At 35.7% G+C, this 24,764-nt stretch overlaps 1 protein-coding gene across 1 annotated transcript in view; it reads right to left on the reverse strand.

Moving 5' to 3' along the window:
* The window catches only part of LOC107751219 (cyclin-dependent kinase 18-like), a 57,191-nt gene that overhangs the window by 26,712 nt on the left and 5,715 nt on the right, over positions 1-24,764 (reverse strand). The window contains exon 2 of the mRNA XM_016566887.1: positions 8,301-8,436. Coding sequence (XP_016422373.1) covers positions 8,301-8,418 — 118 coding nt within the window. The 5' untranslated portion in view covers positions 8,419-8,436. The remainder of the gene's footprint in view (positions 1-8,300; positions 8,437-24,764) is intronic.

The raw sequence follows: 24,764 nt of genomic DNA on the forward strand, positions 1-24,764 counted from the left end.
TCATGCAAATCGGTGTAATCTCAATGCAAATAGTACAAATGATGCATGTAAACAATATTATGTATCATTTGAATGACAGTCGTACATTCTAAAATATTTTGACTTCATAAAAATGTAAGAATTTATTAAACAGGCTCCTACAGTTGGCATTCGGTTTCATTAATATTCAGCGGTAGGCAAATGAGACGGTTATACAGTATATACCACTTTCAAACCCCGGCACAAAGATGCGGCGAATGAACGAGAGAGGAAGAGCGCGGCAGTGGGCTTTGGTTTCCTTCATTTGCAGATATGAAAAGTGAGGCCCTATCCAGGCTCATAATTTAAATATCACAGTGGCAGCGAGTTCTTTGATCTCCTCTGTGGTAATTGAGGTCGTAGCAGGCGAGTCATTTTCTGCTCTTTCTCACCCCTGCTTTCTCTTTCTGGTCCTCTTGCGCTCTATCTGAGAGATTTTCCTCTCCAGGAAATCCAGCCGCGGTCTGGACTCCCCACCAATCTTTCATATTCATCTCAAACCTTCATCTACTGTACGTGTCAAATCACATCCTGGCCTTCTCTAGTGACAAAATCCAGATGCGCCGCTGAAGGTTTGAAGCAAGTAGCTTGCAGGGCGAGCAAATACAAGGGGCTGCGCTCAGGAGATTTGTCTTTCCTTCTTATTTGAGGAGAGATTGCGTAAGCTGTGAATCTTAGAGATGAAAGCGGGAAGGGTAAAGATGGTCGGACATTTTTTTTTTCTTTCTAATTTGTTTTAGCTTTAATAATTTTAGCTGTGCTGCTTTAAAGGGATGGATTTATAAATGCAGAGAGGGTTTTCACATGTTGACAGCATGTTGTTATTCTGTCAGTATGGTAAACGCTCTCCATAAAGTTGCATCTCTAAATTCTTCCGTTCTAAAGCACTGCTGCTTTTGTAACAAATCCACTGTCATCAAAATATATTTCAAGACTGTTTTTTTTTTTGTGTGTGTGTGCGATAAAGGTTATAGCTTTTATTTCTTTTGCCCATATATTTGTTGAATGTTTATCACTTAGCTGTCTTTGCATTCGGTCGGTGCTATTTTTAAGTGTTGGTTTATGTTATGCACACATACAGTACAGACAGATGGCGTTGTTTTAAGAAAAAACGCATCTCAAAACTTCTGTTTTGTTCCATCAAACTGTTTTGATTTGAACAATCTGGATTTTCATTCTTAGAATTTCAAGATTGATCTTTTACTGTATATGAATCATTCTGATGGGTTTGTTATTATAAAACAAACTAAATAGAGTTAATTTAAAATGTATAAACTAAGTCAATTCATGCATAATATATACATTTACATTTATACTTCCTGATATTTTGTATTTATCTATAATGAAAATACTAAATATAAATATAATAAAATATAAAAATATTTATAAATAACAAAATATTAATTTTAATATTGTTTGTACTGTAAGTGCAAAATATTACATATAATAAAAAATATTAAAATATAAATACAAAATATTATATGTACAGTAGGTCAATGTTTATCTGTAATGTAAATAAAAAATATTATAGATGTTTTTTTTTTTAAATATCTTCTTTGACTGAATTATTAGTAGAAATATTTAGGCTAGGTAGTCTTTTGCAGAAGAGTTACTGTTGGATGAAATACTGAAGTAGAAAATAGAAGCAAAGCCCTGTAGTTTGACCTTTTGTGGTATCTCCCCAGAGTCTGTGAAGAGGTCATAAGGAATAATAGATATGTCTGACAACATCTTCATACAGCTAACTGTTTGAAACCGTCAGTTTCCAGCGCTCTGTCCTGAAATGAATTTCCGGGACCTGCACTAGTAATTGTACTTGCCCTGCCAGTAGGCTGCTGCCGACGCTGGATGTCGGAGTATGTGTGTGTCCTATTTCTTAGAGGCCTCGGGGTTCAGACAGCCCTCTGCCCAGACCGCTTTCTCCCATTGGGCTCCAGCAGAGTCTGTCTGCACATCTAAACACACGTATCAGGTCTATTAAGAACCTTCCTACATCTCTGTGAACTTCCAAGAGCTCAAACCTCCCTTGAGGAATTGTATCGGAGGCTTATATCTATATCAAAGCTATCCCATGATGAGTCCCAGGGGGGCGTAAAACAGCTGGTGAACTAGTAGCTGCTGTGAGAACATGAATTGTTTTTTTGTTTGTTTTGTTTTGATATTCCAATAGTGATGCGATATGGCTAAGCAACCAGAGAATGATTAAAGAAAAACTCACCTAACGTGAACATTCCGTCATCATTTATTCACGCAAACCCGTACACTCTTAAAAATAAAGGTTCTTTTATTGTTCCATGAAGAACCTCTAACATCCATGGAACCACTAAAGGTTCTTTATAGCAGAAAAAGGTTCTTTAGATTATATTTCACACTAAGAAAAATGGTAGAACATTTCACTAAAAGGTTCTTTTTGGCACCCAAGATTGGTTCTTCTATGGAAACACTGCCAACCCCTCCTTTTGGAACCAACTTTTTTTAAAGGTAGCGTAGGTGATTTTGTGGCTAGCAATAACAGGGTGCGCAGAGGTATGCAAATACACATGTTGACAGGCAGGAAGGACAGCCTATCGTAATCCTCGGATCGAAGAATATGATTGGATGAACATTTTATGGTCCTACGCCTTCCACAGACAATATAAATACATATAAATTTAGACCACTTAACTTAGTGATTGCTATTGGGTTGTGATGAGACTTTCAACCAGCATAACAAAAAAGTTTTTGCACCCTGCCTTTAAGAGTGTATGATCGTTTTACCTGTAAATAACATTAGGAGATGTATTGCAGAATGCTCACGCAACCCTTTTACATACAATAAAAGAATATAGTGAAACATGCCTTTGCATCAAGGTCATGAGTGTTGTGACAACATGAGGGTGAGTAAATGATGTTATAATTGTAATTCCTTTGAATAAAGGAAACGAAACATTCTTTCTAAGCCTAACTTCCTTTTTCAAGTAGACATTCCCTGTTCAGAGACGAATGCTCTCAACACATTAATAATGCAGAGAAATCGAGCTGTCATTGAAACAAAGGTGGCTCAGTGGTTGAGGTGAATGACTGATAAGCCGTGTTGCTGTGCCCTTGTGGTTTTGAACCTCCCTCTGGGGTTGTGATTAAAGATCTGGGCTGGTAACTGGAACATTTGTTGGTTTGAACCATGAGAGACCGCTTGTAAAACTAATTTTACTGTTAACCTAGCCAGTGATATTTTGCTTCATTATGGGGTTACAGGTGGCGCACACATTCAGCTAATTATACAGAATTGATTGTAGTGTCCAGTTGAAAGTAGGTCATCAGATATTAGGCAAATTGTGTGTCGTAAGGCTTTGACCCACTGGACTATAATTGATTATGCAGAAAACTATTAGCACTCCTCATTTACAATTGAATTAATAATAGAACATGACTGAAGAACTTTATATGACTGCTGTCAGGGCTTCAGTGCATCTCCCAACACAATCATAATGCACTGTTTTGACCTCTGTATGTAAGGTTCTGCACATAGCATCATGGAAGAGGGAGTCTAAATGTTTGGGTAGGTAGTGGGAAGGTAGTAAGAAAGTGTTCTCAGTAAACCGTGACAATAGTAAAAGCAAATAAACGAGGTGACATGCATATGTCATATATATGACATGAGTCATGAGTGACATGAGTGATATATATACAATTCTTAGTAATAAATCTGGTCAAGTGGTGTAGTGAAATATTTAAACTACTGTTCAAAATTTTGGGGTCAGTAAGATTTATTTATTTTTTATGTTTTTGACAGAAGTCTCTTATGCTTAAAAAGGCTGCATTTATTTGATAAAAAATATAGTAAAAACAGTAATATTGTTAAATATTATACAAAATGTGTTTTCTATTGTAATATATTTTAAAATGTAATTTATTTCTGTGATTTACAGCTGAATTTTCAGCAGCCATTACTCCAGTCTTCAGTGTCTCATGCTCTTTCAGAAATCATTGATTTGGTGCTCGAGAACATTTATTATTATTGTCAATGTTGCAAATACTTGTGCTGCTTAATATTTTTATGGAAAGAGTGATATATTATTTTTTTCAGGATTCTTTGATGAATATAAAGTAAAGAAGTATAAAGTGTGTGTGTGTGTGTAATCACTACTCACTGCTGTGTGCATGCACTTGGATGGGTTAAATGCAGAGCAGAAATACACCATACTTGAATACACGTCACGTCACTTTTTTGACGTGTGTGCTTGAATATAAGCTATTTTATGTGCACCTGAACACCTGTTTCCTTGTTGTGGTATTCTTATGATTTTTTTTTTTTTTCGTACCTCTGAGCGAAACCATCCAGACACTGCAGTCCTTGCCGTTTTTCATCAGAAATGAGCACACTTCTCATTCATGCCTAGCCAGAGGGCCACACGACAGCTGCTGCTTATTTCGATGGCTGTCTCTAAATGAGATGCCTCTTCTTTCAGTTCTGCACAACACGCATTACATTCACCCTTTGCGGTATAAACTCCTCAATGAGATTTAGTGTGCTCATAAAAGCGATGTGTGCGTATGTGTGTGGGTGTTTCTGGCTCTGTAATTATGTTCGAACTCTCCAAGGAATCTGTCGAAAAGCCATTTTGGAAGCATTATCATTAAATATAGCTCACATCTTTGTGGTTATCAAGAAACACTTGTTAACCAAAAGACTGCTGCCAACATTTGCATGATGGCTCCATCATGGGCTCCTCTCCATGGAGAATGACTCGGTTGCATCTCGATCAACGATACATCACAAATATAACGAGATAATGGAGGTAGACGTGCTGGTAGGGAGGAAATATGAGGTCAGACTCCCAAACGTGACTCGGATCGGTTTCTTCCACATTAACCTTGCGGTAATTGAGTTCTAATAATCATAGGTGTACAGGCGAGTAAATTGGAACGAAGCGTTCCATTTCTCAAGGCGTTTCCAACGCTTTTTCCATCCCGACCCGCAGACGTCTCTCCCGCCATGCTTGGCTTGGAGGTTCATTTGCAGCTGGAGGGAAGGGGACGGGGTAAATAGAAGAAAAGCGCTATTGCGTCTCCTCCCCGCCTGTTCTCAGATCCGCTCCCTCCTTCCAAACTCCATCCTGCTCCAGCTGTCTCCATCGCTGCCATCTCTCCCGGGGGTGCAGGAAGTGCCGTCCCATCAGCCAATCGGAGCAGCTGGTTCGTGGTAGGGGAAAAATGGGGCGTTGTGGAAACAGCTGCCTCAGACAGACAGCTGAGGAGCCTGATTGCTCCCCAAACAAATGGTTTGTTCCCAGCATGCAACCAGATCCAAGTCCCCGTCCTGCCACGGACCGAGGGTTCATCGCCCGGTTTGGCTTCTTTCTTGAGTTTTATCAGTCTTGTGTAGCCAGAGTTTTGTCTTTCAACAAAGTCTTATGCACCTTACAGCTTATTCTGACCAAGAAATACTAGCTTGGACAGAAAGAGATCGTCGGAGTGACCAAACATCTAATTTTATCTAATTTGATGCTACTAATCTTCACCTTCAGCTTAAGGGAATTTTAAGACCTGTAGGTTGTTTGTACTTGTTGCAAAATGGACAAAATTCTTACGAAGTTGCATTTTTTTCCTTGATTTGATTTGCTTTTACAGAGCAGCATTTAAAAACAGACCAAACATTTATTTTTTATGAGTCACATGTGAGAAAACTGTCTCCTTATTGGTTAGAATGTTTTTGAGGTCGGTAAGATTTTTAAAAATGTTTACAATTTAAAATAACTAGTTTCTATTTGAATATATTCTAAAATGTAATTTATTCCTGTGATAAAAGCTGAATTTTCAGCATCATTACTCCAGTCTTCATTCGTAGATCTTTGACAGAGTCTTACATTCTTCAAACTTAATTTGCTGTAAAGTTGCTTTGCAACGATTTGTATCGTGAAAAGTGCTATACAAATAAACTTGAATTGAATTGAATTGAATTCAGTATCACATGATCCTTCAGAAATCATTGTAATATGCTGATTTGCTGCTCAAGAAACATTGCTTATCATTAATGTTGAAAACAGTTGTGTTGCTTAATATTTTTGTGGAAACCATGATGATTAGTAATTTTATTACAGCTCTTATTTGAAATAGAAATCTTTTTTAACATCATAAATGTCACTTTTGATCAAATTGATGCATCCTTGTGGAATAAAATTAATTTCTAAAAAAAAAAAAAAAATGGGGCTATGTTTGAAACAATATTGCCGGACACCTTTTTTGACAGAAGATGCATTTTTGATTGCGCACAAGTCTTTTGTGGTTTGTACCTCTATTGTGATGATTACAATTGTATAAATCTAGAAACGAAGAGTGAAAAATTGCTGTTTTTTATAAACAATATGAAGCAGGATGCACAACACTTCCGTAGTATAATGCATTTCCAAGTGAAACAGAATATATATGCTTTCTTTTTTGTCACCATAATATCGTGTTTTTGTTTATAAGGTTGATTGGAATCCAAAATAAATAGCATAAAAGCTATTTATTTAGAATTAAAACAAGATACAGACTGGCCAATAACAAGAATTATCGATTTATATTGCAAAACTGCATGTGTGAAAAAACCCCTGTAGATCTTTGACAGAGTCTTACATTCTTAAAGTGGTCTTGCTTGTAGTCTCTCCCTTGAAATCCGATTTAATATTGACTCGAGAAGGCGTTAAGACCATAGAGCCAGACAATGGAGCAGAATTGTACTATTACCACTGCATTAATAATGTAGGCACAAAGATAAACACCACTGTGAACGAAGAGCGGGGACGCTGGAGGGTCAGAATCTCGTTTCCTCCTCATCTTCTCTGGAGCGGCTCTGACCCTTGAGGTCCGCGCAGGCTGCTAGATGCATCTCTCTCCCATCTCTTGGAGAGATTATCAAACTCTTAAGGGCCGCTCACTTTCCCGGCATCTTGGTGAGATCTCATTCCATTTGAGAACAATCCAGAAGACTTCAAATCGAGAAAGGTAGCCTCAGCTGATGCTTCAAAATTGACATTATTTACTTCCTTAATAAATGTTCCAGGTGTTATTGTGTGCAATTCATCAGTTTAACCAATTCCCATTGGATGAAATGTGCCACCCTACTACATTTTGTCTGGTTGAATATCCTGCTTCACTCATGAATATGTCATGTTATGGATGTGTGGGAATATATATGCGTTTAATATTTTCAGTCTTTATTCTTCTCATACTGTGTAACAACATGAAATTCATGGTCCAATATAGTCGTAAAATTTTGAATGTATTTGGCTGACTTTAAAAGAACAAAGTTGTGTGAATCTTAAATTAAAAAGTAGTAATTGTTTTCCACATCAGTTTTAAGTGGTTTTTTTTTGTGTGTGTGTGTTTTTGTCATTTTTATTATGATTTTTTTTTTAATTATATTATTAATTATAATGTATGTAAATCGTTTGTATATATATATATATATATATATATATATAAATACAATTTTTATTTTGGTGTTATTTCATCTAACATTTATATTTTCATTTATTTCATCTTTATTTCAAGCAACCAAAATGTTTTCTTTTTAACAATAGCCATCAACTTTTCTCTCCTGCTGACCTGATAAATAAAATAATTTCTTTCTGAATATTCAGTTTCAAATGTAGATCCATCATGTTATGCAAGATTGCATGTGAAGTTTCATGTTTTGTTTTTTTTTATTTATAAATATATAATTTTTACACTTTTTTTCACTAGATGTATTAAATTTAAAAGACCACAGAAAAGGAAACAAACCACAGATGCCCAAATTAAGATTAAATATATTTTGTTATTATACATTCTTGATTATGCATGAAATTAATGAAAAACAAACAGTTCATATTGTAGGATTAGACTAAAGCCCTGTTTGGATGGGACTAGTTTTCCCTCAGGAGGTCAGGTGCATGTGTGTTTCACAGAATTAGTATTTTTATTATTGTTTTTAATCCCTTCCGAATCTAACATGTCTTGTTTTTTCACTCAGTCGTCCTCTGAGAAATCGAATCCATCTAGATAGGCCGATCGGTGATTATGATGGTATATTATTTATCCTTCTCCTCGTTTGTTTTGACCTTTTACACTATATTTCGCTTTATAGATTTGCACCAAATTTCTGGGTAAAATAGTTGTTGGTGATTAAAGTGAATCAATAAGGAGCGCCTGATCACTGTAGTAGCAGCGTGATCTGTATAATAAGTTACATTAGTCGTATTTCAATGGGTTTCATGATGCTCACATCAGACTCTAGTGCTTTTGAATGAGAGATGCGAACGTCAAGAGCAAATCCATACCGTCATTGCAGTGGATGTTGAGCTGGTTTATCTGTTCTGTAAACTCGTTCTCCTCTATCGTCTCTGTTCGTGGCACGGAAAGTGAGAAACGCCTCTTGAAGTTCTTCATCTTATTCATGTCGCTGGACCAGAAGTCCTGCGGAGGATGCAAGAACAGTTTGAGTTAATGTGTTATTTATGAACATGAGAAGATGACATTTGTTTCATTGTGCTCTTAGATGAAAGCTGTCGTGATATTATTGGGCTCTCTTGTGTTTTTGTCTTTTAGAATCTAGTTGAAGAATCTGAGATTAAATGTTTGCAACTTTTTAGAGAGATTTGCCTCTGTTCTGGCATCGCTGGCTGCTTTTAGGCTACGCTCTGTCAGGGTGCCAGGTTTGGTGTTGGTTACAAAAAAACTCCAATATATCAAGACTGCAATCAAGAGTCAGAGCTCTCAGTTTAAACTCGAATATTTCTCATGAAATTCCTCCTAGAACAAATTATCTGAGCTGCTCATTTCTAGAAAAGTCATTTTCTAGAACTATACCAGGGGTTGGCAACCTTTTTGACATGAAGTGCCCTTTTTGGACATGAAATGCTCCCACCCCCTTTTTATATAATTATACAGTACATAATCATTTTTACATTTTCAGATTAAAATCTGTATTTGATTGTTATACAAAAAGTGCAGAATCCTAAACATTTCTGAAGCATTTTTCTATAAATTGTTTTTTAAACATTTCAAAATCCTAAAAGTTTGTTTATTTTAATGTTTAAATTAGACTTTGAATATCAGATTTACAGTGTGACCCTACTGAACACCACTGTATGTGTGTGTGAACGTTGTTGTTCAGTTTTCCCTATTGCTCGCGTGCCATAGGTTGCCGACCCCTGCTCTATACTCCTAAGGTCAGCTATTGACTCATTTGCGTCTGTTTTTATCTCCCCCAAGGAGTTCTTTTGGAGAACAATCTGAGACTTTATGATTCATGAGCTGTAAAAGAGAAACCTCTGAGCAATACATTTTTCTCAGGGTTGATCTACTACACCATCAAAACAGATTCATATCTGTCCTAGGGGTGTGCGATATTGACAAAAATAATCTCAGTATTTTTAGGGAATTTGTCAATAATGATAATTAAACAGTATTTTGCTGAGTGTGTTTTTGTGCTGGTTACTTTGGCTGGTTTAGGCCTGTCATGGATAAATAAATTTGACAATAAAACCGCCAGTAGGTGGCAACAAGTCCATGACTTAATGAGTGATTCATTGAATCATTCTTCAAATGATTCTTTCAAAACGGCTGATTCATTTAGAAATCAAGCAAGTGGGTGGCTGCGTCTGAAACCGCATACTCACTGAGTAGGTACTTAATTTCAAAAAGTACTTACTTATCGAGTGCTAAATTCGCCAAATTCATGCATTACGTCATTGGAAAGGTCACACGCAGTTAGCTCTTCGTCTGAGTACTCCGGTTCAAAAAGGTAGGGTAGGGCAAAAAACTCCATCTCATTTTCTTCAAAAAACTTCAAAATCATCCAACATTGTTGTTTTACCTTTTTTTTGTAATTGGCATTTGATTTTCTTTGCACGTTCACTTTGTAAACACTGGGTCGGTACTTCCACCTACGTCACGCGTGACCTTTCCAATGTGACTACGCAATATGTGAAGTCCAGCTAGTGCAAGACGAGCATCTGTGGTTAAAAAGTATATCAATTTTTCTTTTTTTAAGAAAATGACCAAGGCAAGTAGGCATATTCGGATGCAACTTAAGTATACACGCGTCCAAATCTCGCAATAATTAGTGCACCGCGCAGGTAATTCTTGCCTACTCTCTTATGAATACTAAGGATTCGTACATATTAGTTCGCCTACTGCTTTTTGCCTACTATATTGTAGGGAAGTATGTGATTTCGGAGGCAGCGACTGCCTTTATGAATGAATCATTGACAGACATTATTGTGTCTAAAATTACCTCAATATTAACTTCTTGTTTGTTGAGCTGTTGTATAACATCAATCTCATTTGTGATCATGCTCCTGTGCTGATATTCGGAAAAAAAGACACTCTTGCTTGTGTGATATTACTAAAGTATATCATATTTTTTGCTTATATAACTTGAATTAGGCTATATTGTCATTTTAACTGCATTCTAATATGGTTAATCATGCAGTGAATGCTTTTGGACTCAAGATGTGTACGTGTGTGTGTGTGTGTGTGTGTGTGTGTGTGTTTTGTGCAAAATGAGTGACATACTACTCAATAATATCAGCTCACACATCGTTAAAACAACAATTATCGTATACGATAAATATTACACATCCCTATGTCCAACATCAGTGCTTTCTAAAGAGGCGCAAGACACCTTGATTAACATTTAAAAATGACCAGTATGAAAAAATGTACTATAATACTCTTCAAAAGTGTACATTATGTTATAAGGGATTTAATAGGTTTCTAATAATATAAAATTTCTCCACAGCTGAAGTTCAGCTCAGTCTCACTAGAGCTTATCAAAATCTCTCGCATTCTCTTCTTTTACCCTCCTGCGTTACCAGGCAGAGCGGTTGCTAAGAGTTCCAGTGCTGTTAGTTTAATTCCGTGTGTGAGATCGTGCTGTGTGCTTTACTAATTATTTTGAAAGTGGGAGACTAGCCAGTACTCCCATTGCCAATTAGCATCAGCTATACCCCCAAAATAACTGCGTCTCAGAGCGACATTGTTTCTCAAATGACTCTGAAACAAAAAATAATAAAATAAATACTAATAGTGCTAAAAAACTTCCCTTTTCAGCTGTGGTGGTGGTTTTTTCCCCCCTCCTCTCAAACTTGTTTTCTGCCTCGCATTCTCACCCTCTCTTTGATTATAGTGTTGTTTGTTGTTATAGTTGTTTTTGCTAGGGATAATGATTTAGTCTTCCTGTCTTTGAATCATGACTCTCATAAGACAATAATTGCTCCATGCAGTCCAATCATAGGGCTGATGAAACACAGACCAGCGTCTGTCTGAATAATCTCATCATCTACATCGTATTTATGGATAGTTACTGGTTCTAGCATGGAACAACGTTTATCGCAATCTTTTGTTTTGGTTGTGAACTAAACTCGTTGGGTTTTTGAACAAATCTTTTACATTTTATATATATTTAGAATTTTATCTAAATAAAATATCATTATACTGTATATACTGTGTGTACATATATATATATATATATATATATATATACTACTTAACACTTTTAATTTGATCTATTTTGTTTACATTTGTATTTATATATTAACAATAATTTAATATATGAATATTTTATATATTACAAATCTTTTAAAATATGTGTATATATGCCTATCATTTACAGTATATATTTACTTTTTTATATAAATATATGGCTGTTAATTGAGGTAAATGAATGCTGTGTCATTGACTAGAAGGTTACATGCTAACCAGCAATTAATTTAACCTCATGTGTGCCACCAACAGGTTACTGAATGAGTCTTTTTGGAAGAAAAATCAAGCTATTATTGTCACTGAGATGAGTCTAAAACTGTCAGATTAAAAGGGCAGAATATTAACATGATTTTTAAAGATCTCAGTATCTTATAGTTTCCTAGCATTAATCACACACAGTGGAAATATTTTATTGATATTCTCTCCCGCTTCCGTATTCACTCTGATTGAATCCAAAATCTCTTCCAAGTGTAATTACGTCCCGAACTCCAGGGACCCTCCAAAGATGTGAGGGTGTCTTAAGCAGATGTTAACCAAATCATCCGGAGAGGTGACCTTATATTCTCTGTCAAACTTTCTGTGGTGGCTGGTTTTTCTTTCTGTAATTTATTCTAATTCTTATTCCAAAGGAGAATTTCATCTCTGTAATGCTATTGCTGATAAAACTGAGTTTGCATTTGTCTGACTTTACTAATGTGCTGCCAACTTACTGACTCCCAAAGATGCCTCATGTGCTTCAACTAATTTACAGCCTTCTCGTCTCATTCGACCGACCCCGTCCATCATCCACCGCCTCGCTGCCTTTTGCATTTCGTGCCTCAGTTCCGCAGGGATCGCGGTGACTCAAAATAGAGCCACCTATCCTCCACCGCGATGCCATCTCCTCCAGACGCGTCTGAAGAAGCTGAAGGGATTCTCAGCGTGACTCATTCGGCACTCTGTACTCACTACGCTCCGCGGGGACGTGACTTCTCTTTGACAGGGAATCTATTAATAAGGTGCTTTTGGTTTGGTCGGTGGGCTGGTGGCATATGGAGGCTGACGGACTCTGTGTTCCTGGAGTGGGCCGCTTTCTGTTGAGACGCCGCAGACCCCAGAGGGGTTTACAGGAGCTGCACATGCTAAAGTCATTGTGGAATAAGTAATGATGGAGAGCCGTGCAGCAGCCAGACACACTGAATTTGTCAAGGGTTTGTTGGATATATTTAAAGGGGTCATATGATGCGATTTCATTTTTTCCTTTCTGTCAGCTTACTGTAGAGCTGGAAGTCAAGTATTACTATTACTTTTGTTGCTTATAACAATAACTTAAATTAACAATTAACCATCTTGCACTTTGATCTGGCCCTAATTCATGAGAAATACTTTAAATAATAATAATAAAAAAATGAATGAATGAAATGAAAAATGAGAGATGGTGGAGCTGCTAGGCAGTTTTCAGTGTGGAATGTTGCTAGGGTGTTCTGAGTCTTGTTTAGCCCGTTGCTATGTGGTTGCTCAGATGATCTGAGTCTGGAATGTTGCTATGCAGTTGCTCGGCTGTTTTAAGTGCTGTTTAGAATGTTGCTATGGCGTTTCTAAGGTGTTTTGAGTCTTGTTGAGAATTTTGCTAAGTTGTTTTGAGCCTGGAATGTTACTGTACAGTTGCTAGGATCTTCTGGGTCTTGTTTACATGTTGCTATGCAGTCGCTAGGGAGTTCTGAGTCTAGTTTAGCATGTTGCTATGTGGTTGCTAGGGTGCTCTGAGTCTGGAATGTTGCTGGGCTGTTTTGAGTGTTGTTTAGAATGTTGCTATGCAGTTAATATTGTGTTCTGAGCCTTGTTTAGAATAGTGTTTTGAGTCTCGTTAAGACTGTTGCTATGCAGTTTCTAGGCTGTTCTGAGTCTTGTGTAACATGTTGCTATACTAGGGTGTTCTGAGTGTAGTTTAGAATGTTGCGATGCAGTTGCTAGGGTGTTTTGAGTGTTTAGAATGTTGCTATGCAGTTAATATTGTGTTCTGAGCCTTGTTTAGAATAGTGTTTTGAGTCTCGTTAAGACTGTTGCTATGCAGTTTCTAGGGTGTTCTGAGTGTAGTTTAGAATGTTGCGATGCAGTTGCTAGGGTGTTTTGAGTGTGCTATGTTGTTGCTATTTTTCTGAGTGTAGTTTAGAATGTAGGTCTGCAGCACACTAGATTGTTGCTATGCAGTTGGGAGGGTGTTCTGAATCTCGTTTAGAATGTTGCTACACGGTTGCTAGGATGTGTTGAGTGGTTGCTAAGTGCTTAGGTGCTTGTAATAGCCAAAGTCAAGTTTAATAGCTAGTTTTTAAATGTAGTGATGGTCTGTTACTGGCACTAGCTGGTTAAGCTGCTTGTTGCTTTATGTAAACCAGTGTGATCTGCCAGAACTAGCATGATTTGGTACACCAAACATCTTATAGTGGTAAACAGCAGTATGTTAAAGCTGGTTACATCTCACAGCTTCTGTAACAGCACTCAAGATGTTTGATGTGTGGATTTCATGTTCATGTAATCATCTGTAACGGCATTCATTAACGTTTCATCTAGATGTCATATAAACCAGCAGATTATGATTGCTGGGCTCAAATTGCTCATAATCTGCTAGAGTAACAGTCAGTCAGCTGTTTTGTTCTGTGGCTGAAGCTTTTAATTGGTGATATGGATGTGGGCTCAATACCATCGTCAGAATTAAAACACAATTAACATGATTGTCCATTCATTTTCACCAGACTGATTTTACTAAAGTCAGGCCAGCAGTATAGCAAAAATGTGTGGTAAATGTTTTCAAAAGCTCCCATTATAATCTATTGTATTATCTGTATTATTTAATTTTCTGGTAGGTGGTGCATTTATATTTATAATTTAATAATAATATAATAATTAATATATATATATAGTATACAGTATATGTTTCATTTAGAGGTGTGTGATATTTATTGTTTATGATAATACCATAATTATTTAACAATGTGCAAGCTGACATTATCAAGTCTTTTGAGTATATGCAAAAAAAAACACAAAAAAAAACCTGTTGAGAGTTCAAAAGCATTTACTGCGTGATGAAGCCTATTAGAACATAGTTAATGCCCCTATTGTTTTTATAAGATATGATATAGTTAAGTAATCACACAAGTAAGAGTGGCGTTTTCCCGAATATCAGCACATGCGCAAGATCACAAATGTCGTATTGATTTTAAACAACAGTTCAACAAATAAGTTTATTGAGTGAGTTGCACTTTAGACACAATATTGTATGTTTTTCTGTTTCGAAAATAGTTCCAAACAAGTTCAGATCTGAACATTGGTGCATCTCAAAGAAACGCTGCTGTGTTTCGTTCCTGAATCAATCAATTTTGAATGAATCATTTGAGTCAGTGATTCAATGATCCATTCATAAAGACCTCACTTGCTTCATTTCTAAATGAATCAGCCATTTTGAACGAATCATTTGAATAAATGATTCAATGAATCACTCATTAAGACAGGGACTTGCCGCCACCTACTGGCAGTTTTAGTGTCATATTTATCTGTCCATGACAGGCCTATAAACCAGCCAAAGAACCAGTATAAAAACAAACAACTATAATTGTTTAATTATAGTTATACATTTTTTTTGTCATTTTTGTCAATATTGCACACCCTAGTTTCATTATATATAATTTAGATTTTATTCTCTTTACCTTTGTGTTAATTTTAAGCTTTAGATGCCTAAAGCCTTGGAGCAGGGAATACTTTTCTCATAAAGTTTCTTATTTTCTCTAATTATTAATTCCGTATGTTTATGTGACCTGAAGGCCTCTGGTGAATGAAATTAGTAAATTCCATGTGCACTCTTCAGTTTTTAACCACATTATTATTAATGAAAGTAGTATGAAATGCATTCATTATTATAATATAAGCTTCAGAAGGGCATGTTGTCCCATGTCACCCATGTTGTGGGTGACGTTTTGTCTAATCTGACCTTCGAGTTAGAATTATAATGACACATATAATATCAGAATCACACTCTATTGTCTTTTTAATCGCATTGTTCGTTCTCTCCTTCAGGTTGTTCAGTTACTCAATACATAATTTTCCCTCTATCGTGTCGATCTCTGCTTACATTCTCTGAACGAGTCAATGGTGGTCTTAATTTAGCTCTGCACTGATAGCAAAGCAGAACACTGCAGTCTGATCTGTACTGACCTCTGAATGAGTCTGTGGATGAACCAGTGAGGCACAGCTGTGTCCGCAAACCCTCCACCAAAAATCCCCTGCTGTCCTTGACTATCCCTCCCCATCTCCCGCCAGACGCCAAGATCAAAGATCACATTAACATTGGTGAGATGTGCAAAGGCACTGAATGTTTAACCTCTCTGTCTGTGTGCACTTGTTGTTTGCCACAAAACAAAGCACAAAAGGCAGGTAAAAGTAGACTTTTACATTTCCTATAGAAAATTTGAGTGCAAAATTCACCATGTAGGGGTGTGCAATATTTATTGTCTACGATAGTATCATGATTGATAACATCCAAAAACATTCACTGTGTGATTTATGAAACCAAAAAATATCCCTGTATGTTTTTTGTTTTTTATACTTATAAGATATATTATAGTTAAGCAATATCACACAAGCAAGAGTGACATTTTCCCAAATATTAGAGCGCGAGTATGATAACCCTAACTTCAAAAAATTATATATAAAATAACAGTTAAAAAAATAAGAAGCTAATATTGAGTGAGTTACATTTTAGACTCAACATTGTCTGATTTTTCTGTTTCGCCAACAAAAATAGTTCCAAATAAAGTTGGAGCAGAACTTTTGTGCATCTCAGAGCAACACTGCGGTCTTTCATTTCAAATGAATCTGTTTTTGAAGAAATTATATCAGTCAATGATTCAATAATCCATTCATAAAGAGAGCCACTTGCTTCCTTTCTAAATGAATCAGCCATTTTGAATGAATCGTTTGAATGAATGATTCAATGAATCACATTTATTAATCACTCATCAAGGGACTAGGCTGCCACCTACTGGCCGTTTTAGTGTCATATTTATTTATCAATGACGGGCCTAAACCAGTCAAGGTACCAGCATAAAAACACACTCAGCAAAATAGTAATTATCATTATCGAAAATTGTCAATATCGCACACCCCTTCCACCATGATGCTGGAGTGTTGCTCTGTGGTTGCTAGAAGCATTTTGAGTCTTTTTAAAGGGATAGTTCACCAAAAAAAAATGAAAATTGTCATCATTTACTCACCCTCAAGTTATTTAAAAGATGTTTGAATTTCTTTCAGCTGTTGAACACAAAGAAAGATATTTTGAAGAATGCTGGTAACCAAACAGTTGATGGTAGCCTCTGACTTTTAATGTGTGGGCAAAATACTATGGAAGTCAATGGCTATAGTTTGGTTACCAACATTCTTCAAGATGTCGTCTAGTATATATTTATTTTCCTTGGATGAACTATGCCTTTAAGCCTCTGTGATATTCTGGTCTCTGAATTATTTTTTTCCCGTCCGTCCGTCAAAGTTTAATATTGAGGCTTGAGCAATAGTAATAAAATTCCCTTTATAAAATAGTGCACAATTAGATCCACCTTTTTCTCTCCGATTTCACTCTTTCTTTCCAAAGCGGCTTAATTGCTCTTTGTCAGGAATGCATTCCAAAATCAGGATGCGCCCCATTTGTCTTCTTTACAGACTACAGATCTGGCTTTGCACGGACCAGAGAGCACACACTGGCACATTGTGCGCCCGGCCAAAAGGCAAATATCCATGCAGGTCTCATTCACAGCCCCGCATACAGAGCAAAAAGTGCAACCAGAACCCCTGCATGGCAAATCGCACCGAAAAACAAACCCTAATTTAGTTTTCCACAGACACTGTAGACTGGACACTCCGCGGGGTACGGCGGTTTTGATTGGGAACACGACTTCCCACATGAAAAGATGTGAGAAAATAATGAGAAGATTCTGATCTCTCTGACAGAGTTTGGCCGCCCCGTTCTGGCTCGCCATCATCAAATGGCATCTGCTCTCGTTCTTGTGCCAGATCAACTTGGCCCTCGGCTCTGAGCGGAAAAACCCATCATTTGGCAGTGGGACACCCTTGATGGTGCAACAGTGATGTCTCAAGCTGCTTTCTCTACGGTTGCGTGTCAGAATAATTCGCCTTTTTCTGTGTTCGTCCAAACTAGAGAGAAAACATAAAGGCGTTTTTGACTCATCTGCCTATTAGATTCCCACTCATGGCCACGAGTGACAGTCGGATGGCGTTTGATTCCAGGTTTGACCCCTTTTTGTTTCCCCAAAGAATCATCCAGCCGCAAGGTCATCGTCATGTGGCTAATGTTCAAAGAATGGAGCTCAAATCTAGTTAAAAGTCTGGTTTTTGAATGTTATGAAACTTTTCAGGCATTCACACACCCTGCAGAGATTGTTTGTGACATTAAAAACAATGGTTTTTCTCCCATCTGGCTTTGCTGCTGCAATTACAATACTGGAATTACTGCACAGATGTCCGTCCACCAAGTCCATTTATTGAACAATGAGAAAACAACATGACATTTGCCTCTGGCGAACACGGCTAAGCCCTCAAGCGGAGCCGCGTCAGTGCATTGTGGAGGCTGAGCACTGACGTACAGAGAGGGAAATCATTTCACCTACACTTTAATTGATACTTAGGCACCCATGGGTTGGCTTCATTCAATACCGCGGCTGCTCAAACGCTCGTTTTTGTCCAGGGAGAGAGCATGCAGAGAGGCTACGAGGAGATCTCGGTGGTGCTGAATAATATTGTGATTTGATTTGAAGGTGAAAAAGGATATCCTCGTCTCATGCACAATGAAATGACAGCTTGTTGCTTGTAATTGTACAGAGGAAATGTCACTGGTAATCAACAGTAGCGCTGAAGTTTTCAGCCTTTTGTGAAATACCAGCGGCTTGATTTGGAAAATGATGTATATGTTAGGATATGCATATTAAGATATTTCCTCCTCAGATTTCTTCCTCTGTTTCATTGTTATTATTGACTTTGGCTTGTTTACTGGGTTTGTAAGGCACTTTCCCCACAAATATAGAGAAATTTGCTTCTTTATGGCAAAATGTTTATTATTTTAATGTACTCTAATTTGATGTCTTTATCTGCTACCTGTTTGTCTCAATTTTTGCTCCTTGTGTGTGTTTTTTTAAACATATTCAAATATTTATTTTGTGTTAATTCTGGTGGTTGTGTCTTACATTTTTTTCTTTAAATCTGCAAATAAATGAAAAAAAAAATAATAGAGAAACTTTTTACATTTTGATGCACAATATATGAAGAGTTCATTTGCAAAAACCGAGAACTCTATTTTTTTTTTTTTTTCAGAAATCACGTTTTTTTTTAAATTGCGCATTCCAAGTAATATCAATCAAACTGCAGTTGGGTTGTTTTGATTAAGTAATAATAACTTAAACAAATACAGGTAATTTACAAAATTAAAGTTCATTGAAAGTACACTCTAAAAAATGCTGGGTTGAAAACATGTTTAGGGTTCAGATCGCGCTATATGTGGAGAATAGTGCACGACAATCAGCTCTTTTTTTTTAAGTGGCGTTTATCGGTTTTTGCAAATGAACTCTTCATATCTTATATATATTGATTATTTGGTGAAAAATAGTTTTTTAGTTTATTTCAATTCTTAGTTTAATTTAATTGTATATTGGCTGATACAGAATATTAAAATTTGCATGCTCATTTCTGCTAATTATTGCATTTTTAGATTTACCTTTAGATTTACCGTTACTAGCGCTCACTTTAATTTAATCTTAAATGAAGCAAACAATTTAGTAACAATAATAGTTGAATAATAAATAAAATAAACAATATTATAAAAATATTGTAATGTTATGATTTCTAAATTCACTTGTAAATAAAAAATAATTTTATTTATTTATTTATTTTGCACAAAATAGTATTGAATTTTAATATCACGGATTTATTGGTTAACAGCCATAACATCACAATATTAATAGCTTATCATTATCAGCCAGCATTCTGATATCAGTAATACATAATTTAGTTTTTTTTTTCTTCTTCTTTCTTTAAAATAACATTCACTGATGAATTGTGCACTTTAAGACCAGAATTTGTTTTTATGAAGAAAGTAGGATCATTTTTGATGCCATGTGGGATCAATATCAAATAGAAAGAAAAAGAATGTGATTCATGCGTTTGAAATATTTTGTGTTAAGATTTGCTCTGAACATATTGCAGCTTTTCTAGAAAGCAACTCATCCAGAAACAGTTATCATATTTTGTACGAACCCTTGACTCTCTCAATATGTGTCTGTCAAAAGATGACCTAGATCCTGTCAGACGCCCAGGGGATCGACTGAGTCATTCATCTGGAAGTGCACTCCTGTAATAATGTCATCTCAGGAGGAATAAAGGTGCTAGTCTAGTAAGAGGAAAAATCCAGGAATCCGGCGTTCATTGCGTCCAGAGTCGCTTGCATTGGCCTTCATACTCCCATACTGTTGCAACGATTTGTTGAGACATTGGTGATATAAGTCCTAAAACCATTTGGGCCTGAAATTGCAGGGCTGTTTTTAAAGCTGATTATAAAAAGCAACAGATAACGACACGTTTTACCTCCAGATTTGCCAATATTCTGTATAAAATGAGTGAAAACAATGGCCGTTTGGAGCAGCCGAGTAATTTAGCCTGGCAGTTGTTTGAATTAAATCAGTAAAGGGAGAAATGACTAACTAGGGATAGTATCTTGGGGAAAACACAGATCGCTCTCTTTCTCCTTATTGCTCTGTTTCAGTGCTAGTTTTGGGGAAGTCGTGAGCACACAGTGGAAGTGGAATAAACAGGACCGGTCAGGGGTCTAGACAGATTAATGAGGAGAAGAGTCCCCTTCACTGGCCCTTCGACACACTGGTCAGAGAAATAAAGGGCTGTTTTACTTTTGTTCTGGCATTGTAATGAATCATGATCTCTCACAGAGCTGTAGATAGTTTCTCTGTATTAAAAAAACAATAATGTCTCAGTCTCAGAGGCCTAGTGGGTAGAAATATGAGTGTGGAAATGGCCTGAGGAGAATTTGATTGTCCACAGGTGACTCCTTCATAGCTCATGGTACGTAATTTTCTCAGATAAGTATCCTTCTCACAGTTCTTTCTCCTAAAATTAACATAGACACGAATGATTGAATAGTTGATGCATATCAGGAGTACAGAACTATAAAATGAATGTGGATAGAAGATCAGTTTGTTTTGTCTTAGGAGAAATTGACTTTATATATTGAGACTTTAGATTGCAGACCTATCAAATCTGAGATATTGAAGATATTATTGAGAAATCTTTATGAAGGGGAGTTTCATATGGGATCATTGTTGACAGAATATAAAGCAATAAACTTTTATTTATTTATATTTGAAAAATGTTAGTTTTTATATTGAGTCTCTTGTTTATTTCATTTTATTTTTTTTGTTTGCTTTCATACTGAACCTCCCATTTCTATTTGATTTGATTTTATTTTACTTAATTTGATTTTATTATTTTTGGAAGGAATCATGCTTTGGTATTGAACCTATTTATTTTAAATTTTATTTACTTTATTTGTTTTATTTTATTATTTTATTTTGAAGAATTTAATAAGTATTTGCTTTCATATTGAACCTCCTATTTTATTTTATTTTATTATTATATGTTTTTTTTTCATTATTTTTGGGAAGGAATCAAGCTTTGATATTGAATCTCCTAATTATTATTATTATTTTATTTATTTTTTTTTGGAAAAAAACATTTTTTAGGTATTTGGTTTCATGTTAAACCTCCTATTTTATTTTATTTATTTCAGTATTTTATTTAATTTTTTCTAAGGAATAAATCTTTGATATTGAACCTCCTTTTTTATTTTATTTTATTTTAATTTATTTTGAATAATTTTAAAAGTATTTGCTTTCATATTGAAAGTCCTATTTAATTTTTTTGAAGAATCTGAGAATTATTTGCTTTCATATTGAACCTCCCATTTTATTTTTTATTTTATTTTAATTTATTTGATGAAGAATTAGATAAGAAATATTTTCTTTCATATCGAGCCTGCTGTTGTTGTCTAGAAGAAGCAAGTGAGATATTGAAAAGATGATTTGCCATTTGTGATTTCTTTCCCATGGGTGATTCCCATTTATTTAATTTATTTTGAATAATTTTAAAAGTATTTGCTTTCATATTGAAAGTCCTATTTAATTTTTTTGAAGAATTTGAGAATTATTTGCTTTCATATTGAACCTCCCATTTTATTTTTTATTTTATTTTCATTTATTTGATGAAGAATAAGATGAGAAATATTTTCTTTCATATCGAGCCTGCTGTTGTTGTCTAGAAGAAGCAAGTGAGATATTGAAAAGATGATTTGCCATTTGTGATTTCTTTCCCATGGGTGATTCCAAAGATAATTTTCTCATCCGTTTGCTAAAATATTTTTTTTATCTTTATAAAACATGTTAAAAACATAACATAATGCAATAAAGATTAATTTAACAACATAATATGCAACATAAAACCCTAATGAACATAACAGAAAAACTAAGAAACACATTTATTAAAAGAAACACATTTATTGAAAAAAAAAATCAAATGTCAGCTGTCATACAGTGAATGTCAATTTGCAAATTTTCTCTGTAAATTATAAGATGACTTGTTCCTTTTCACTTACACAAACTGTACATTTAACTGTATTTTACTGTAAAACTACACGTAATGTCTCAGATCTATTACAGTTTGACACCATATAGAGTAAGGGAACATTAACCAATTAACAGGTTTTTACCATAGAATTGACCATACCATATGAAATTACAATTATTTCTTACAGTGTATCCTTAGGCCCAGTTATAAGGTTGAATTTACTATAAGGGAGAACATTGCTTCTGAGCAACCATTTATATTGAGAGATTCTGTTATTTGGCGACTTAAATTCATTTGGTTCCTAAACGTTTCATTTTGGGCGTTCTAGTCATTTTATTATCTGGAGCCAACGGTTGATTGAATGCACTGTAACTGACCTCATACGGCGGCCCGTCCGGCCCCGACGGTTGTGAAATTGAGACATCCCCATTAAGACGGATGGCGATACCTCACACCCGTATCGCCCCGATACAATATTCCTGCTTGTCAAGCTGAAAATCGTGCGACTAAACTAAGACAAATAGCTTGCATGGACACGACGACCGCTTAATATTTGGCAAAGCTGAAAATGACATGACAGGAAGGGCCGTTTGTCATTGCCTTTGGCTTCACGGCATGTGTGGACATAGATAAAGATGCATATTACTTCGACTGCCACATTAGACTGTCTTTTTGGAAAGGAGCGAGCTGTGAAAGATGCATTAGTAATATTGTTAGTGCCGGAGTCATATAATTTTCCTTCATTTGCTCGTACGCTTTTCATTACATGAGTAAACACTTGACGTGGCTCCAAAGTGCACATAAATCTCAAGGAGGGAGTGATTATATATTTTTAGAAAGCCTACCAGCAGTAAATGCCTGCCGTTCCCCGTCCCATTTAGATGAAGCAATAAAGACAACCTTTTGTTTTCACTGTACGCATCGCTATGACCAGAGCCAGAGATGTCTTGTTGCACTACAAGAAGCTCTTTCTTTAGTTATGTAGATGCACAAACCAAAGAAATGTTCGGACGTCAAGCTAAAACAATGGCTCTAGTGTTCCTCTTTTTTTAAAAAGACAACAAAATCACAACCGCCAACTATCAGCTAAACATGTTTAAGTTGAGCTAGTGTTCGTTCAGCTGGCTCACAATTACATGAAAAGAAACCAAGCCTGGTGAGAAAGAACAAACTGTGATTTTTATCGAGACTACATGGCCATTTTGTTGCTCTTTAGACACATCCTGCTGTGACGATTGCTAGCAGTCCCTAGCTGTTATCAAAATTTTTAGCGGTCCATAAAAACAGCATTTTGCTTTTGTTCCATGTAAAGTCAGTATGTTGCCCTTTTAATGAGTAAAAACTGGATTCACTTGAAATGTTGGGCAACATTCTTGTTGAAGACCTTCCTTTATTTACTGCAAACAGCAGGCTAGCTACTGTAAACGTTACTGGGAACGAGCTTGGATGAGGCACACATGAGCGTTAGTGCTTTTGCTAAGCTCTCTCTCTTACTACTTTTATGTAACCTGTCTATCTCTGATTGCTTTATGATCAGTTGTTGCTTTTTCACAGCTCAGGAGACTTAATAGGCTTTTGGGCAATGTTTGATGCATCTGTGTTTCTCCTCAAATTACTTAGTCATGCTTTAATGGCAATAATTTGTCTTTTTTAAAGGCTAAAGCTATAAACAAAAACATATGTGAAAATTACCTTAGTTTGAATATTTGAGTTTATATTGAGATCGTTGACTTGATTTCAGACTTCTGAAACCAGGAGATGTATGATTACTGTTTATTAATTTTTTTTATATTTTAGATTATTTTTTATATAATTGTATAAACATTTATTGTTTTGTAGATTTTATTGCAAGAGAGTTTATAGAGTTTATATTGAGATTGACTTAATTTCGGACTTCTGGTGACGTGTGATTACTATAAATAATGTTTTTGATATTATGTAATCTTGGTAATTTTATATTATATCATATTTTTTATCTTGGAGAATTTAATAGATGTTTGAGTTTATATTGAGATAACTGACTTTTGATCGTACACTTCTGAAACAATATGAAGTGTGATTATTGTATATACAATTTTTATTTGAAATATATTAATTTTGTGGATTAAGAAAAATTTGTGTTGCCAAAATTTGATATGTTTGAGTTTGTGTTGTCTTCTCTGACTTTTGATCGCAGACTTCTGAAACTATTGGAGACGTGTATATGCTGTATATTATACATGTTATATTAAAATATATTTAAAATATATTGAGACCTCTTTTGACTGCAGATTTTGGTATCTTGGCAAATCTGAGCATAGTGTGAGATATTACAGAGATCTAAATCTCTATAGAAGATGTGTGCTTTTGTGGAGCTTTTGGGATGAGAAATATTTGTGAAGAAAGAGACAAATGCAAGTGTCTCTATTTGATCTCAATGTTGCTCTAATTTGTGATTTTTCTATTCTATATGACCGTAACTAAATAATGAGTCTGTCACTGCTGAACAGAGTCTGTATAAGCAACAGCACAGATAATAAAGCCATACAGCTAAATGACTAGCCACATGTGAAATATGGTTTTCTGTGCAGGATTTAACACGTCAGTAT

This window comes from Sinocyclocheilus rhinocerous, unplaced genomic scaffold (assembly GCF_001515625.1).
Source record: "Sinocyclocheilus rhinocerous isolate Xijiao unplaced genomic scaffold, SAMN03320098_v1.1 scaffold362, whole genome shotgun sequence".
NCBI classification, from domain to species: domain Eukaryota; kingdom Metazoa; phylum Chordata; class Actinopteri; order Cypriniformes; family Cyprinidae; genus Sinocyclocheilus; species Sinocyclocheilus rhinocerous.